This window comes from Thrips palmi, unplaced genomic scaffold (genome assembly GCF_012932325.1).
Source record: "Thrips palmi isolate BJ-2018 unplaced genomic scaffold, TpBJ-2018v1 HiC_scaffold_5, whole genome shotgun sequence".
Classification (NCBI taxonomy): domain Eukaryota; kingdom Metazoa; phylum Arthropoda; class Insecta; order Thysanoptera; family Thripidae; genus Thrips; species Thrips palmi.
This window is the reverse complement of record NW_023144632.1, coordinates 14,853,970-14,870,074: the sequence shown is the minus strand read 5'-3', so window position 1 is coordinate 14,870,074 and position 16,105 is coordinate 14,853,970. Positions and strand designations below refer to the sequence as shown.

Here is a 16,105-nt window from a genome sequence, read left to right as displayed (position 1 = left end):
AGAGCTCGCATCGGAAGCCTCGATGCTCTGTGCGATGCGATGTGCCGTGTGCCGCGTGCCGCGTCGCGGTCCGCCTCTATGGAGCCTGCACTCAGAACAAACTGGGAAGAGTTCCGAGTTTTGGCGGTCGAGCACCACTTGCCTGGCCAGGGCCGTAGAGGCTTTCGACCGCGAAGACTGAGAGCTCTTCCCAGTTCGGTTGGAGTACAGGTCCTCTAGGTGGGTCTTGCCGCAGTCAAGTGGAGTTGGACAGTTTGGCGACCAGCAGAGCGACTCCACTGCGGCCGCCCCATGAGTGCGAGAGAGACAGGCCCTGCTCGGATGGCGAGAGAGGGAGAGCGGAAGGGCCGCCACACCGTTACGTGACGTTGATCGGATCGCCGTCCGGAAGGCCCAACTGCCCAATGGGCTTTCCCGGTCTCTCCTGGCATGTAGATGAGAGAGAAAGAGACAGACAGACCTCCGCCCTGCCGCCTGGCTGCTGCGCGCTGCGCACTGCGGCCCGCGACCCGCTAACTAGTAGCAGAAGCAGGCGGAATTGAGGGCATGGCCGAGTGACCCAGTGGCGCGGCACGGCACGGCACGGCGCGGCGGTACGCTACGCGGCTACGCGGCTACGCGCGTAGTGCCTCCCCCCTGCCACCCCTGCCTGGCCTGCCTGTGACTGGGCCGCCGTACGTCGAGCGCTGGAGCGCTCCACCCCCTGGAGTTCCTGGAGCAGGGCGGCAGAGAGAGGGCAGCAGAGGGGTGGCGGGGGTGGGGCTACCTAGGGCTTCCCCGACGGGGCGCGGGGGGCGCGGGGGGCGGGGCGGCTCTCAAGAGTCAAGGTGCAGAGCTGTGAAGCTCGAAGGCCGAGCCCCGCCAAGGGGCCAGCGCCGCCGTGGTTGGTTCTGTTTGTTGTGTGGCATCCGTTACATTGCCGGCGACCGGGCTGGGCCTGGCTGGGCTCGGCGCGGCGGCCGCTTGTCTGGAGGAGGCGTGCCCCGGCGTGCCGTGGTGTCGGCGCGGTGTGATGTAAGTCCTGGCGGCGGGACGGCGGCGCGGTGCAGCGAGCGCTGCCGACGCGGCCGCGGCGAATGTAGGTCACCTGGCAGGGCGGCAGGGGCGGCGCCTAGCTGGCCGTCGTGGCGGCGCGGGGCCGCGGAGCCACATGTAGGTCAGCGGCCCCCTCCCCGCCCCCGCCCCGCCCCCGCCCCGCAATGGCGGCCGCCCAGCCCAGCGCGGCCCAGCGCCCCCGCGGCCCGGGCCCTTCATAACAACTGAAGGGCTTCCATGTGCCACAATCCGGCAGCGTGTATAGCAGGCTGATCCCTGGCCCAGACAGTGCGGGTGCGTCGCTCTGTCTCTCTCATGGGGCGTGGCGTAGGGGAGCGAGAGAGACAGCGGGCAATTCGCGGCACGCGGAAACAGCGGGCGTGGCGGCCAGGCGCGGTGCCGAGGGCTTCGAGGGCTTCGCTGCGGCGCCAGGAGCAGCCGCGGCGTTGCTCGGCGTTGCTCGCTGCCAAGGCGGCCGGCTTTAGACACCCCCCCCCCCCCGGCCCCCGGCTTTAGACGCGAACAGCTGTTTGTCTGGCGGGCCCCACACTGTGTGGCCTGGCGGGCAGTGCGACTCGGCGGGCGCGGGGCCTTATCAGTGTACAGCCCGGTGGCGCCTTTGCAGTCGAGTCGGGATGGACCGAGTCCGAGTTCCAACGAGCGCCGCACAATGATTTTCGCGATTGCGGCCGTCGGCCATCGGGCACCGCTCGGACAATGTAGGATGCGCCCCGTTTATTGGCGCTTGGTGACGCGCGTCGCTGGCGGAGCTCCGTCTCTCTCGCTCTCGTCGGTCTTCGGCGCGGCCTGCAGACTGATTCCGAGAGTCAGTCTCCCTCGCACCCACGGGGCGTTCCCTGTCGGTGCGAGAGAGACGGAGCGACGAAAACGACTCTCTGAATGAGTCTGCTGCGGTGGCTGCGCGAGGCGATGCCCGTGACCCGACCATGGGCATTGCGTCGCAGGGTTGCGGCTCCGAGTGGATGCAGGACGGCCTTTCCGGCCTGCCTTCCAGCCTGCCCGTAGTCGGAAGTCACCCGCCGCCAAGCCTCGCAGTGTAGTGGCGCGGCGCGCGGCCTGGCCTGCGCCAAGGCGTGTGCTGCTGCGCCATCGCCCCGGCGCGCGCCGCGCCGCGACCAGCCGCGACATCCTTGGCGAAGGTCGTCCAGGTCCGGTCGTTGGCCCTCCGCTCCCCTCCACCTTTCGGTTTTTCTGCCTTGTCGTATCGTTTTCTGATGTTTTATTCGTGGCCTGGCTGGGCTGGCTGGGCTGGCTGGGCTGGCTGGGCTGGCTGGGCTGGTGTGGGGCGTGGCTGCGCGGCCACCGCGACATCGATACACGTGAAACGCACGGCGACGAGCACGAGGCGCGCGGCTGTCTGCAGTCTGATGTCGTCGCTCTGTCTCTCTAGCACCTGCACAGCGCGACGCTGCCCTCGACTCGCGAATTAGAGTTGTTGTGTCCGGTCCGCCGCCACCCAGCCAGGGCGACGGCGTGCCCGCGAAGGCCCGAAGTCCAAGTCCGCGGCGGGGAGGTGCCAGAGAGGGGGCGAGCTGAAGGGAGGCTAAAATGCCGCACTTGGCCCCCCGCGAGGGGGTGGGCTTTGTTACGTGAAGCCTGCAGCCGCCTCCGGATCAGAGTGTCGCGCCCTTGGACCGCCAGGGCCCGCCTTGGCCGCGGGGACAGCCCCGCCAGCCCCGCCAGCCCCGCCACGCGGCCGAGTCGTGGTGAGACAGCGCGGGGCGGTCGCGGGGCGGTGGCGGTGTCCCCCACCCGCGGGCCTGGCCAGGCGGACCAAGATTTAGGTTCCCGATTCGGGGGGAGGGGAGGGGAAGGGGCGGACGCGGACCGGTCTGTTTTGCGATGCGGGCCGGGTTCGCGAGGCCCAGGCCCGCGGGCCGCGGAGGGCGGCTGGGGAGATATCTCATCTGGGCCGGCCAGACGGTACGGCCCAGACGTGTCAGGGCGGGGCGGGGCGGGGCCCTGTCCGTGACTCGGCCTCATGCGGGGGCCGCGGCCCCATGGCCCCATGGCCCCATACATCGACCACCCCGCTGGAGAGCCTCGCAGGGCGTCCTCTCGTTGTTCGGGGAGGTCGAAGCCGTTGTTCCCCCTTCCCCCTCTTTCTCCGTGGACGATAGAGAGACTGAAACGAGAACGGCGTGACGGCCTCGTTGTCGCTCCTCGGCAGATGCCGGCCCGGCTCTGGAGTGGAATGCTCGCTGGAAGCGTCAAGACAGCGGTATGCGTGCTGCCGGCACTGCGGACAGTGGCACCCGCGCACCGGTAGCAGCCCTAGCAGCCCCGGAGCGCGCTGAGGGTGGCGAGCGGCGCGCTTGGCGTTCCTTGACCGCTGACTCGTCGGCTGCCGTCGGCCCGTCGCACCGCGCGCTCCAGGCGACTCCAGGCGCTGTCAACGACACTGGACCTTGCGGGCGTTGCCGGGCGTTGCCGCGATGCAGTGTTGTGGGAATGTTTGCCCCGTCTCGCGTCGCATCGCGTCTCGCCTCGCATCGCGTCTCGCCTGTTAGCGGATCCTGCCAGTGGCCAGTTGGAGCCGGCCAGGCCGGCCAGGCCAGCGAGCCCGCGGTGCCGTGCCCTCGCCTAGGGCCAACGCCGAACCCCACTTGGGGGACCCTCTCCCTCATTCAGCCCAGCGTTGGCATTTTCCAGGACGCCTAAGGACTTCGTTCTTTCATCCCAGGGCGATCCTAAGAGCGCAATCGCACGTCTCTGCGTGATTAGATCTGCAAAAAGCGCGAAACAACGGGACTCGAACCGAACGTGTGACCCCCACCAATGGATGCCTCGTTCGGAGAGAAATCCATTGGTGGGGTCACACGTTCGGTTTGAGTCCCGCCCCGGTCCCGCCTGGTGCTCAAACCCCGTCCTAGATTTTGACCGCCTACACTGGTCTTCTGGCAACTGCGCCTGTCTGGGTCGCGCTCTTCAGCGCCTGCGAGGCAGGCCAGCGCTCGGCCTGCATGGCACGGCAGGAGAGACGGTTGCCTACTTCGCCCCTGTCGTCTTCACAGGGGCGAGGCAGGCCACCGTCTCTGCAGCGGTGTGTTGCGGTACGGGCCGGCGGGCTGCCTCGCAGGCGCTCGAGTCCTCTCGCCACTGGCACCAGACGGCGCTCAAGGCTCAAGGATGTGAGCGACGACACGACACACAGTTTGGTACCGGATTCAGCCGCCGGGCCCCGATCCGGGTCTAGAGCCTACCCGACGGGCCGAGGGGCCCAGGGGCCCAGGGGCCGAGGGGCCCAGGGGCCGAGGGGTCAGGAACCCCGCCGCGGCTAGCCGGCTCGTCTCGTCTCCCGGCGTTCACTTGACTCCCCGCTTACCCGTGTGTCTGGCTGGAGATGAGATGTGGCCGCGCCACGCCTGCCCTGCCCAAGCCGCCAAGCCGCGGCGGCTGACCGGTCGGAGGGCAACGACGTCTCCGGGACGCGCGTGGGGCCGTGGGCCGGGCGTCTCGTGTAGTGCCTGTCGACGTAACGTAGGCTGTATCATTGAGGTATAGTATCCACGCCATGACAACCTCGCTCCACCTTCTCCCTCCTGGTTCACTGTAGGTTTCCGCAAAACCTAAGCTTTTTTCCGCGCGGCGTCGGCTTGCGTTGGCGCTGCGCGCTGCGCGGCTCTGCCGGCTTCTTTTTTCGCGTGCGTCCGCGTTGCTGCTTGCCTCGCCTTGCCTTGCCTCGCCTTGCAGCGCGCACGGCGCCGTGCTGCACGCTGCACGCGCCTGTCCGGTCCCAATGCAGTGCAGCCTTGGCTGCTCAAGTGCATGTTCATGGCCAAGCCGCCGAGCCACGTGCAGGGGCAGGGGCAGGGGGCGCGGCGCGGCGGTCTGGGCGTTAGGACACCCTGTGAGCCCGTTCACTCTGGGTGCCCTGGGTGCTGGCGTCGTGGCCTGGCGCCTGCCCCCTCTCCCTCTCTCTGTCTGTCTCTCTCTCCGCGAGTTTCGCGCATGCGCTTTGACGCTGACGTCAGCCGCCACGGCCATGGTGTGTGGCGTGCTGCTGCCGAGCCGCTGCTCTTGAGCCGGCTGGGCCCCGCCCCGCCTCGCCCCGCCTCGCCCCCACCCCGGCCGCGGCCTCCGCGCTCCGCGCAGTCCACGCTACGACCGACCACGCCACACCGCGCTCAGTGAGACGGTAACCTCCAACGCGAACAGGGACGGCAAGCCGACACCGCGCCCGCGCCCCGATTGGCTACGACTCGCCGGTTCGAGCGGTACGACGCGCCAAGTCGCCGCGGGTTCCTGCGGCCCTTTGACGGCGTCCCTTGACGGGGCCTGCCTCCACCCCGCCACCCTTGTCAGCCCTTGGCGCAGCCCTTGGCGCACGGATCGCGCGGCCCGGCGAAGTCCCTCCCGGTCGCCGTCGTCGCCACTCGACGTGGTGCACCTGGCCGCCAGCTGCGTCTCTGCGTCCGTGCATCGCGACTGACTTGCCGCCCTCGCCGCACCGCGACTCGGCGTGCTAGAGTGCGGGAGAATGTAGGTTAGTCTGCCACGGCGAAGGGGACCGAAGGGAGGGAAGGGCTGGGCCGGCGAGTCCGCCCGGTCGATACCGGCCCCGCAGGGCTGCGCAGGGCCGGCTGGGCCGCCAGGGCAGGGCGCGATGGGTCGGGCCTGCCGGGCGGCCCTACGCCCACGCGCCCACGCCCTGCAAGTGTTGGCGCGTGCACCGAGGCGCCGAGGCGCCGTTACACAACCGGCCCTCCGATACTCTCTCTCTCTCTCTCACACACTCACGAGGCTAGGGGGGCGTTGCAACGCAGAGCGGAATGTGTCCGCAGCCTCGCGGCGTCACAGACGCAGGTGTCGGCGTGTCACGGCGTGCCACGGCGTGCCATGACGTGTCGCCCCGCGCGGCGTCATGTGAGTGCACGGCGCGCGGCGGCGTCAGCTGGGCGGCGCCGTGCCAGCGCCGTGCCAGCGCCGTGCCAGCACACTGTGAGCCGTTTTGGCCGCCCCGTCTCTCTCGCACTCACGTAGCGTTCCGTAGGTGCGAGGGAGACGGGCTGTCGGAACCAGCCTGCAGGCCGCCGGGCCCAGTGGCAGGAAAAACGGCCCCGCCGCGGCCCCGCCCCGCCCCGCCCCGCCCCGCCTGGCTGTGCGCGCTGCGACTAGGCGCGGCGGGGCCGGCGGCTCGGCGACACAGCGACAGTCAGGCCGCCGCGTCCGCCGCCGCGTCGGACGGAAGGACGGAAGGCCAGGGAAGGCCACGGCTGAATTGGCCGGCTGAGCGACTCCGCGCAGCGCAGCGCGGACGTCGTCCCTCTCTCTCGCACCCACGGGACGCCCCGCGAGAAGGGCTGCGGTGTAGCAGTGCCGTGCCGTGCCGTGCCGTGCCGTGCCGTGCGTGGGCGGCGCGACGTCCGCCAAGTTGCCGGTCCTTATCGCGGCCCGCTCGCCGTCACCGCCGGAACACGCCCCGGCCACGCGCCTGGTCGTCGCGCTGGCGTCACTCCGAGACGTGACGCACCACGCCGACGTCGCCGGCACCGCCAGCCGATGCCCCGGCTAGCCCCGGCCTAGCGCGACAGCTCGACCCAGCTGACTTTTTCAGCGTGACGTTAGACGTCACAGTGGAGTGGCCGCGGCTGCAGACCGATTCCGAGCAGGCGTGCCATTCCCTCGCACTCGCACCGGGACGTGAGTGCGAGAGAGACGCAGCGTGCGCTCGGCGCGGCCGTTTTTGCACCGTGGGATGCTGCGCCGTCTGCGCCCCTCGCCCCTCTCGTTGCGGCCGAGGCGCCGTGTACCGGGCACTATAAACGGCGCGGCGTCCGGGCGCCGCTCGGCCGCTGGGCGAGAGGGGGGAGGGGGAGGGGCATTGAATGGCGTGCGCGGTGCGGCTCGGCTCTCGGCCCATCCCGATGAATGGACGGGCGGCACGGCGGCGGCATGCAACGGCAGGAGGGGCGCTGATAGAGCCTGCCGCTTGGACCTGGCGGCCCTGGCCCTGCCTTTGTCAGGTGCGCATCGCGCCGCACAGCGTTGCTCGGTGCTTACCAGTGTCGGTGTTGCTTTCTGCTCGCCGTTCACCGCGCCGCACAGTGGATTTGCCGGAAGACCGGCGCAGGCGACCAAAAATCGAGACGCGTTTTGAGCTCCGGAGTCGCTGAACTGGATTCGAACCGATTGTGTGACCCCACCAATGGATTGCTCTCCGAATGAGGAATCAATTACAGTGGAGTCACTCGCTCGGTTCGAGTCTTGTTCAGCGACTCTGCAGCTCAAAACCCGCCTAAAGTTTTGGCCGCTTCTGCCAGGGACCCTCGTCGGGAGGCTCAAACTCTGCCATCCCCTGCTGGCTGGGCTGGGCTCAAGGTTTAAGGATGGACGTCCAACAAACGGCTCCGTCAAGCTGTTACTTCCAAGATGAGGCTCGAGCCGCGCTTGACCTCGACTTGGCCATTCCACGGCAACGGCGCGGCCAGGGACAGGACGCGTTGACGCGGTGCGGCCAGGACGCGTCGAGGCGCTCCAGGCTGCTGCCGCGCTGCCGCTGCGTCTGGTTTCCGCACGCGAAATTCCAGGGAAGAGGCCGGACCGCTCGGCTCGGCTTGGCTCCGCGGCGCACGGCGCACCTCGCCGGCCCAAAGAATGTGGCGCGCTCTGGAATGCGATTGGAATGGCGGCAGGTGCCACGCCCGCCGTGCCCGCCGTGCCGCCCTGCATTCCTCCTACCCCGCGCCACGGCCTCCCGCTCTCGCTGGGCTTCCCCGGCACAGCACGGCACGGCACGGCACGGCCCCGTTCGAAGATCCGCTGCTGGGCACCGTGTTCACAGTGACGGGGCCCTGCCGCCCTGCCAGTGGGCCGGCCAGGGTTGCAGCGCTGGAAAGTCGACGACTTTCCAGGCCACTCTGGCACGTTTGCGTCCGTGTCGCCTGTCACGTTGAGCGAGGCAGCGATGACCCCTTGCGAGAGCATTTCTGTGACTTTCCATCGGAGTGCCTGGATTTTCAATGCGGGCCGAACAGGCTTCGCGGCTTTACTCCGCGGCGTTGCCCCGATTCCAAAGCGCCGAGTCGAAAATGGAGTTTGAAATGGAATCCAAGACGCTTGTGTGAGTGCAGCGTGTGACCGAGTGCTTTTGTTTGTTGCAGCACGTGGTAGCCATCCAGCAGCCGGCCGCCCCGCCGCCCCCAGCCGTCGCGGCCCCCGCGGCCCCGCCCCCGGCCGCCGCGCCCCCCGTGCCCGTAGGGCCCACCCCCGCTGACCGCATGTTGGTGCCGCTCATCGCCATCACCATGACTCCGCCGCGCGGCCCGACGGCCGCCTTGGAGAGGACGGCGCCGCCGCCGGCCAGGACGGAGGAGGCGCCCCTGGCCGCGGCCCCCGCCGCCGTGGTGCCCGTGGTGCCGGTGGACGTCGTGGACGCGAGCACGCCGCCGACGCCGGCCTCGCCGTCCTCCACCCCGGGGCAAGCGCGGTGCTACGGCATGCAGCACCGGCGCCCGCGGAACGGCCTGAGCAACGGGCAGACGACTGCACCGGCCGCACCGGCCGCACCGGCAGCCGCGCCCACCGCCACGCCCACCCCCGCCGCCCTCAAGCGCAGCCCCAAAGACTTCATCTTCGGGAAGGCCATCGGCGAGGGAAGCTTCTCCATGGTAAGGGCTTTGCTATGGCGGTGCCCGTTCTCTGAGGAGGCCGCTCTCTTTTCAAGGGTTTATGCCTAACGAGCCCCCTCTTCGTGTTACAGGTCTACCTTGCCAAAGATATACATACCAACAAAGAGTATGCAAGTAAGTAGTAGAGCAACTTGAGTTATTATTGATTTCCGCATGGCATATCATTTTTCTGATTATATTAATTGTGTCGTTTTTGTCCTCAGTCAAAGTGTGTGATAAGAGGCACATAATCCGCGAGAAAAAGACTGAATACATAAAGAGAGAAAAGGAAGTCCTGAATCGCCTGGGTGCAAACCAGAGCGCTGCGGCCCCTTTCTTTGTGAAGCTCTTCTGCACGTTTCAAGATGCAGATAGGCTGTACTTCGTCCTGTCCTATGCCAAAAGAGGAGAACTGTTACCATATATCAATAAAGTAGGATCATTTGATATAGAATGTACTAGATTTTATGCGGCCGAAATTCTGGTTGCACTAGGACATTTGCATAACTTAGGAATAATTCACAGGTTTGTTACAGATTTTTTGTGTTTTTGTGTTGTTTTTGTTTTTCCCCTTTTTGAAACATTCGTTTAAAATTGTTTAATTAATTTTTTTCAGGGACCTTAAACCAGAGAACATTCTTTTAGATGAAAATATGCATATTCTCATCACAGACTTTGGCTCTGCAAAAATGTTTAGTGAAGAAGAGAAAGAGTCTGAAGAAGAGAATTCCATGCGACAAAGGAGGAACAGTTTTGTTGGAACAGCTCAGTATGTGTCACCTGAGTTACTAAGGGACAAGTCAGCCTCCCATTCATCAGATCTGTGGGCCCTTGGCTGTATAATTTATCAAATGGTTGCTGGGCTTCCTCCATTTTGGGCAAGATCAGAGTATATCATTTTCCAAAAAATTTTGAAGTTGGAATATGAGTTTCCTGATGGTTTCTCTCCAAGTGCCAGAGACCTTGTAGAAAAGTTATTGGTATGTAAGGACTTTGGCTTCTTTTTATTTTATATGGCTTGGTGTGTCATGCCTAATAACTTTTTGGTTTAACAGGTTATAGACCCTAAGCAAAGATTAGGAGCAAATGACTGCCCTGGTGAAGGGTATCCATCAGTACGTGCCCATCCATTTTTCCAAGGAATAGACTTTAAAACACTTAGCGAAACCAATCCTCCGCCTATTTATCCATACTTGCCTGGAACATCTCAACATGAAGAAATGAGAAGTCATTACAGGGTGAGTACTTAAAAATATACTTGCAGGTGTCTAACTTTTCATAGATAGTTCTAACTTTTCTCTTAAATTATTTTTCAGGTACCTGATCATCTGGAGCCTGGTCTTGATGATAAGCAGTTAACAAGATTACTTGGACTGGAGCTTCAAAATAGCAGCAGTAACAGTGAACCAGAGCCTCAGAAACCCCCTGAGCCTATTATTCCCCCAGTGGTTCCTGAGCCCCAGAGAAAAATTAGTCATGAAAGAAAAATTAGTGTCACTGCAAGGCGAAGACATATTTCAATACTGGAACTGTCTCCAGAGGAAATTGCAGAGAGATTAGAAAAACAAATTAGAGAAAATCAGTGGCATCAGTTCACAGAAAATAATTTAATAATTAAGCAAGGACTTGTTGACAAACGAAAAGTAAGTTCCCTTTAAAAATAAATCTTTTGTCTTCCTGGGGCTGTGCTCTGATTACTGAAGTTACTGTTCCATCATTTATCTAACAAGTGTATTTTCCTTTAATTTTCAGGGTTTGTTTGCCCGTCGAAGAATGCTACTCCTCACCCAGGGTCCTCACATGTACTATGTTGATCCCGTCAATATGGTACTAAAGGGTGAAATTCCCTGGAGTCAGCAGCTTAGAGTAGAACCAAAAAATTTCAAAATCTTCTTTGTGCACACGGTATGTACAATGGAGGGCTTTGTTCTGTTAAAAGCTGTGATTGGCCTTGTCTTCCTAACTCTTATTTCTTTATTTACAGCCTAATCGAACATATTACCTTGAAGATCCAGAAGGTTATGCACTTGAATGGTGCAAAGCAATAGAAGAAATGCGAATCAATACCTATGGTGTAGATTGATATAAGGTATTGAGTAGCAAAACCTCCTTAGGAAAATTTTGTTGCCAACAGTTCTCTATGAATATATTACATATGATCATTTTGGACTGTTTTCATGAGTGATATTTTATTGCAATAGGCAAGTCAAATCCTATGTATTTCTCTCAGAAGTAATAATCTATTGTTTAGATAGTTGACTTCAAAGATAAACTTTGTGGTCCTAATCCTGAAAAATTTATCAGCTGAGGTGGAGATGATTTCCTTATGTACTTATGTAGTTCTTTTTTCTGCTGTCATGTATACTATAGTTTTTGTTTTTAACTGCTCTGTGTGAATGGACAGCGTCAAGCGTGTTGCAGAAGTAAATTAATTGTGTGAATGATCTGTTTGTGAATATTGTGTGAAAGGGAGCAAATTTACTAAGTACTGTGTGTCTGAATAGACACTAAGATATGTATCCTAGAGAAATTTACTGAATTTTGACGTGTAGTACCCTCTTGTGAGGATAATCAGTGATTATTCATGTATACAAGACTGCATTGTTTAACTGCCCAGATTAGGTAGAAGAAATAACATACCAATCCTTCTCCTAGTTTGAATGAATCAATATATTCATGTATTGAGCAAGAGCAGTGGTTTTGCTGCAGAGTTTGTTGCCCCTCCCTGATTTTTAAAAGACCAATGCAAAGTTACTAGCCAATTGATGTCAGTATTATTAAAATATTTTGTCAGTAAATGTTATTGTTAATTTGCCATGTATTTGCATTGTTGTATGTTTATTTATTTCCTTCATTGTAACTTGATCAATAATTTATTCAGGTTAAAATTATTAACATATTTGCTTATTTTGTGCTGTTACCATAATATTAGTAGCTGCTACACCTGTTTGTGTGGCTTGTAATAAATCAATTATGTATCTGTTATTCATAAAGAAAAATTTGATTAAATGCATAATTGGTAGATGTTACATTATAACAGAAAAACAAGGCATTTTTTCTTTTTTCAAACACCACCTGATCTACCCTTAAGATCCATTCCTATTAGAGGCTAAAAATTTTGGGGGGGAAACCAACAACAACAAAAACAACTATTAAAAAAAAATTTCAATTTTCTGTAATTGAAAAATTTAAAAGGATCACAAAGGTCTGAACCACAAGTCCTTTAATCATCAGCACGGCTAGCATGGCGGGCTAGGTGCTGTTTTAACTTGGGCATGTTGCTTATTTCTTCACCGCACTTGAAACACACCAAAGATTTCTTTAAGAGTTTTTCAGCTTCAGCATGTGAGACAGTGATTGCTTTTCCCGTTTTCTTCACTGACTCAATCAGTTCTGAAAATTATAAACAATCAAAGAAGAGCTGTGTTTAAAATAATTAATTAATATACAGAGCTGCAGTACTGCTTACTTAGAGAGTCAACAAAATGATCCGTTGTAAATGAATTGTAGTGCTTCTTGGTTTTCAAGCACTCTGAGCAAAAGTCGTCACTTATCAAGTGCAAATGCAAATGATTCATACTAGGCTCTGCATGATAGCCCATTCTAACAGAAAAGGACAAAAGACAAATTATGAGGTAAGAAAAAAATAATAAAACAAGACAAGATAGGACTTACTTGAATGTAATGTTTTTATGCTCTTCTTGTTGAGCAATGTCACAGGCAACATGATGAATATGTTCTAAAAGATCAAGATGATCTCTATTTATTGCCTTCAAACTTGAAATAGATTCTTTGGGCAAAACAAGGTAGTGAAATCGTGCTTTCGGATATTTGTCTTTAATGACAACAACCTGACTATCAGTATAAATTCTTAGGTTAGGGTCATTCATCGCCCCCAGGAGTCCATTCGCCCAGTGGCTTGAGGCAGAGGCAGGTTTCTTCGGTGGGTTGCTGGCTTCCTCGTCATTCTTTCGCTTAAAGGTTAAAGACATGAGCGTTGTGAAAGTACTAAGTGATGTGAAGAAAGTGGTACAACGTTGACAGACACTTTTGGAAACGCGGCTGTTCAAAAAGTTCATAAGGGCAAACCAACCAAAAGACGCACGGGTAAGCAGAAGCAGACGACGTTTTCAGCCAGTTCTGCCAACTGTGGCCACTAAAACTATCGCCCTGCCCTCGAGAGGGAATTTCGTTAGTTAAGGATTTGTGGAAGAGAACCACAGTTTTAAATCAAAGAGTGAAAGTAATCAGAAGTGCAAGTTTAATGTTTTTACAGATTTTATGCCATTTAATAGGTCATTACACTTCTTTACATTAGGCTGAGCAAAATGCAAATGTACAAGATATTTTACAGAACAGCAGCTGACAGGCAAAATAAATGACAAGTGAAATATTAACAGATAAAAGCATAGCATTGATTTTAATGAAAAACTGAAGCACAAAATAATAAAGGTGACAAGAGAATACCATAATATCATACAAATGTCATCGGTTTCTTAAATACACTTAATAACAATTATTACAACGCCACATTTTCTATCCATTTGTTTTTTTCTGATAAAAATGTTTCCTGGCACAATTAAAGTTTGAGTAGAGGACACACTTCTATTACTTTAGTGCAATATTCCAGATAGCTAACAGTTCATTCAATAAAAACAATATTGCTCAGCTTTTAATACAGATGATGTAATTTTAACGAACAGTACCTGCTGTGTTGTCCCAGTTCTCTTTAAAATTGCAATGTGATAGAAAATAGCCAGCAAACATCACATTAAAATTTGTAACTACACAATGATTGGAGAGGGACAAATCCTACATTGTGAATCATTTTGCTAGTACAGCCTACAGTTTTACAATTTCTTTCTTGGTACATACAAAATCTTTTCCGACTTCAGTGATGACCACACATGCCTCTTCCAGTAGATAGAAATGGCCGTAAAGACGGTCAACATCAAAAGAGCCTGATAGGAAAAAAATTTACAGAAGTATAATATACACGCCAAAACAGAAAAGAAACAGAAATAAGAATAGCAATAGACAATTACCTTGAAACCTGTCTTCTTACGCTCATCATGCTCAGGCTCTGAACACCACCTAAGGAAAGCTGAGACATCTTTGGCAATTTGACTCGCAGAGGCAGGAGTTCCATCACCAAACTCAGCACTCTAGAAAACAACAAAATGGGAACAAATGAGCACGAATAAAAAACTTGAACAGACTGCACATTAGCTGCAAAGAGATAACTTGCCTCATTGTAAATAGCCTGCGCCATACCAATGGCACCACCCATGAAGTAAGGATTATAATGCTGACCCTCCTGCAGTGTCACACCAGCTGGAGCCTCAGAGTAACCAGTCAGTAGAGCAAATACGTAGTCCTCCCCTCCATGGCGAGCAGCAGTAATGTAAGACAGATCAGGAGGGTATGCTCCGTTGTTAGCAGCACGAGCAGCATTCTCATTGGGGTAGGGGCTTGGGAAACTGTCGGCAGGCTTGCCAGGTCTCTTAAACATGTTTCCGGCATCATCAGGCCCATCTTCCACCTAAAATAGAACAGTGCCATCCTTGTAGATAGGAAAAATATGTACTTGTTAAATATGATAAGTTCTCCACAACGCATGTAGTACATACCATGCACTCTGCTGCCTCCGCCTTCACTTCATCCTCAGTGTGTGTAACACCAATCAATTCTCTGAAGCGAATGTACTGCATGCTGTGGCAAGCAGCACACACTTGCTTGTAAACTTCATAACCACGGCGCAAGCTAGAAAGATAACAGCACAGAAGTTAAGTACAATATTTACCAAAAGAAACTATAATTAAGATAAAAGTTCAATTTAATGCGTTTTTCCATTTGTACCTGGCATGGTCAAATGTTGACAGAAGTCCACTGTGCGGCCAATGGTTTTCTGGAGGGTGAAGGATAAGATCTGCCGCCTGGACAGAGCGATCGAGGGTGTACCACAGGGCAGCTGCTCCACCGGTCAAGATACCAGCTGTTGTGCATAACTGAGGGGGCAAACACCAATTAAAATATTTCCACATGACAGTGTGGAATAATAATAGAACTGTAATTATAATGTACTTACAGCTTTCTGACTCCTTGTCCAAGAGCTGCTAGAGGAGAATTTGTTAACCTGAAAAAATAGTCAGATGCAAGTGAACAAGGAGACAATAAAATTCATGGTTGATATGGCTATTTAACAGGGTGTTGGTTACTTAACCATCATGTAATGCCGATAAAATTTCCAAAACAGAAACCAGTAGCTTCCTTTCCCCCAAAAAAATTATCTGACTACGATTTTAAATGTCACTGGTGTTGTCAATAATAGAGAAATGTAGTAAAACAATGTTTCGAAATCAATGGCGTAATACACATTGAAATTGTGTTATGAGGGGAATGAAGGACAAACTGCCAGACAGTAGACCTAACCCTACGGAAGGCTGCATAAGATAAATCAGTCACATCAAGAGTCCGAAAGAACGGTACGGAGAACAGAGATTTCATTACTGAAATGAAAGTAATTTACTGGCAAAATTAATACAAATATAATAAGATTTACAAGCGAAATTTGTAAGAGAAACCTAACCTATACTTTGACCTCCTGAGTACCTGTGATGCAGACAACCGTCATCAGAATGGTTTCCCGTTTAAATAATGAGGACTGCCAGGTAAAGGGAGTGCATCACAAGGGAGTCAAGAATTAGAACAGTATGAAAGAATGTTCTAAAAAGTGATTCGATGGTAGGAATCGAAGAAAATTGGCAAAAGTTTAGAGAACTGGAGACAGATGAGGGGGCACCTACCGACCCATCCGTTTCGGGGTAAACAATGCAGGAACGGTGTTCATACTGCCCAAATTTATGTAATACCCTAGAAAAGTAGATTAGGTGTAAACAGAATTCACTATACCTGTTGCAAAACAATTCCATGGTTAGATTTTAGCAGCCCAGATCCGCAAATTCGTCTCATACACGCCGCCATCTTGAACAGAGGGTGCAGACAGAAGGGTCAAAGCAGGAACAAGTAGTAAGTATATATGATCACAAGATAATGTCGATGTTGTGAAGAAGATATTTCTTCACTAAAAATGATTATTACGTTCAAAATTCAAGGTGCCAAGTTGAAAATACGACGATTTGGTGGAGAGATATGGTGTCAGAAAAACTCTTGGCACTCGTTTGATGTTCCGAGTCCCACTTTCCGACGTTGCCAGACTTCTTTCTTTGGTGCCCTGTGCGCAGTTGCTTACGACCCCTTGTCGGTGTTTTAGTCGTTTCAGCGTCAGCTACAAAATAATCTCGAAAAATCTCTGCGCACATCGCACTGTTGTTAACACTGAACAATTTCTGACAGTGGCTTTGTTATTTTTAATCGTTCCAAGCCACAAATAGTCAAACTAGCTCGGGGAAGACACATCAGGACATATTCATTTTTGA

The 16,105-nt window shown here is 55.0% G+C and overlaps 3 protein-coding genes across 3 annotated transcripts; 1 reads left to right on the top strand and 2 right to left on the bottom strand.

Annotated features, from left to right (window-relative positions):
* Nucleotides 1-8,480: 8,480 nt before the first annotated feature.
* LOC117651310 (3-phosphoinositide-dependent protein kinase 1) lies at nt 8,481-11,714 on the top strand. The gene is made up of 8 exons (XM_034395194.1): nt 8,481-8,666; nt 8,759-8,801; nt 8,891-9,191; nt 9,283-9,646; nt 9,722-9,904; nt 9,983-10,309; nt 10,419-10,571; nt 10,651-11,714. The coding sequence occupies exons 1-8, from the start codon at nt 8,496-8,498 to the stop codon at nt 10,747-10,749; spliced, it is 1,641 nt and encodes a 546-aa protein (XP_034251085.1). The 5' UTR covers nt 8,481-8,495; the 3' UTR covers nt 10,750-11,714.
* A 102-nt stretch (nt 11,715-11,816) lies between these two features.
* Nucleotides 11,817-12,781, bottom strand: LOC117651313 (aprataxin). Its single transcript, XM_034395204.1, has 3 exons — nt 12,342-12,781; nt 12,136-12,269; nt 11,817-12,059 (listed from the first exon to the last, which is right to left on the bottom strand). The coding sequence occupies exons 1-3, from the start codon at nt 12,743-12,745 to the stop codon at nt 11,890-11,892; spliced, it is 708 nt and encodes a 235-aa protein (XP_034251095.1). The 5' UTR covers nt 12,746-12,781; the 3' UTR covers nt 11,817-11,889.
* Nucleotides 12,782-12,926: 145 nt separating this feature from the next.
* LOC117651312 (cytochrome c1, heme protein, mitochondrial) lies at nt 12,927-15,924 on the bottom strand. The gene is made up of 8 exons (XM_034395203.1): nt 15,768-15,924; nt 15,579-15,650; nt 14,755-14,802; nt 14,526-14,674; nt 14,297-14,429; nt 13,915-14,208; nt 13,712-13,831; nt 12,927-13,627 (listed from the first exon to the last, which is right to left on the bottom strand). The coding sequence occupies exons 2-8, from the start codon at nt 15,648-15,650 to the stop codon at nt 13,517-13,519; spliced, it is 927 nt and encodes a 308-aa protein (XP_034251094.1). The 5' UTR covers nt 15,768-15,924; the 3' UTR covers nt 12,927-13,516.
* Between the last annotated feature and the right edge of the window lie 181 nt (nt 15,925-16,105).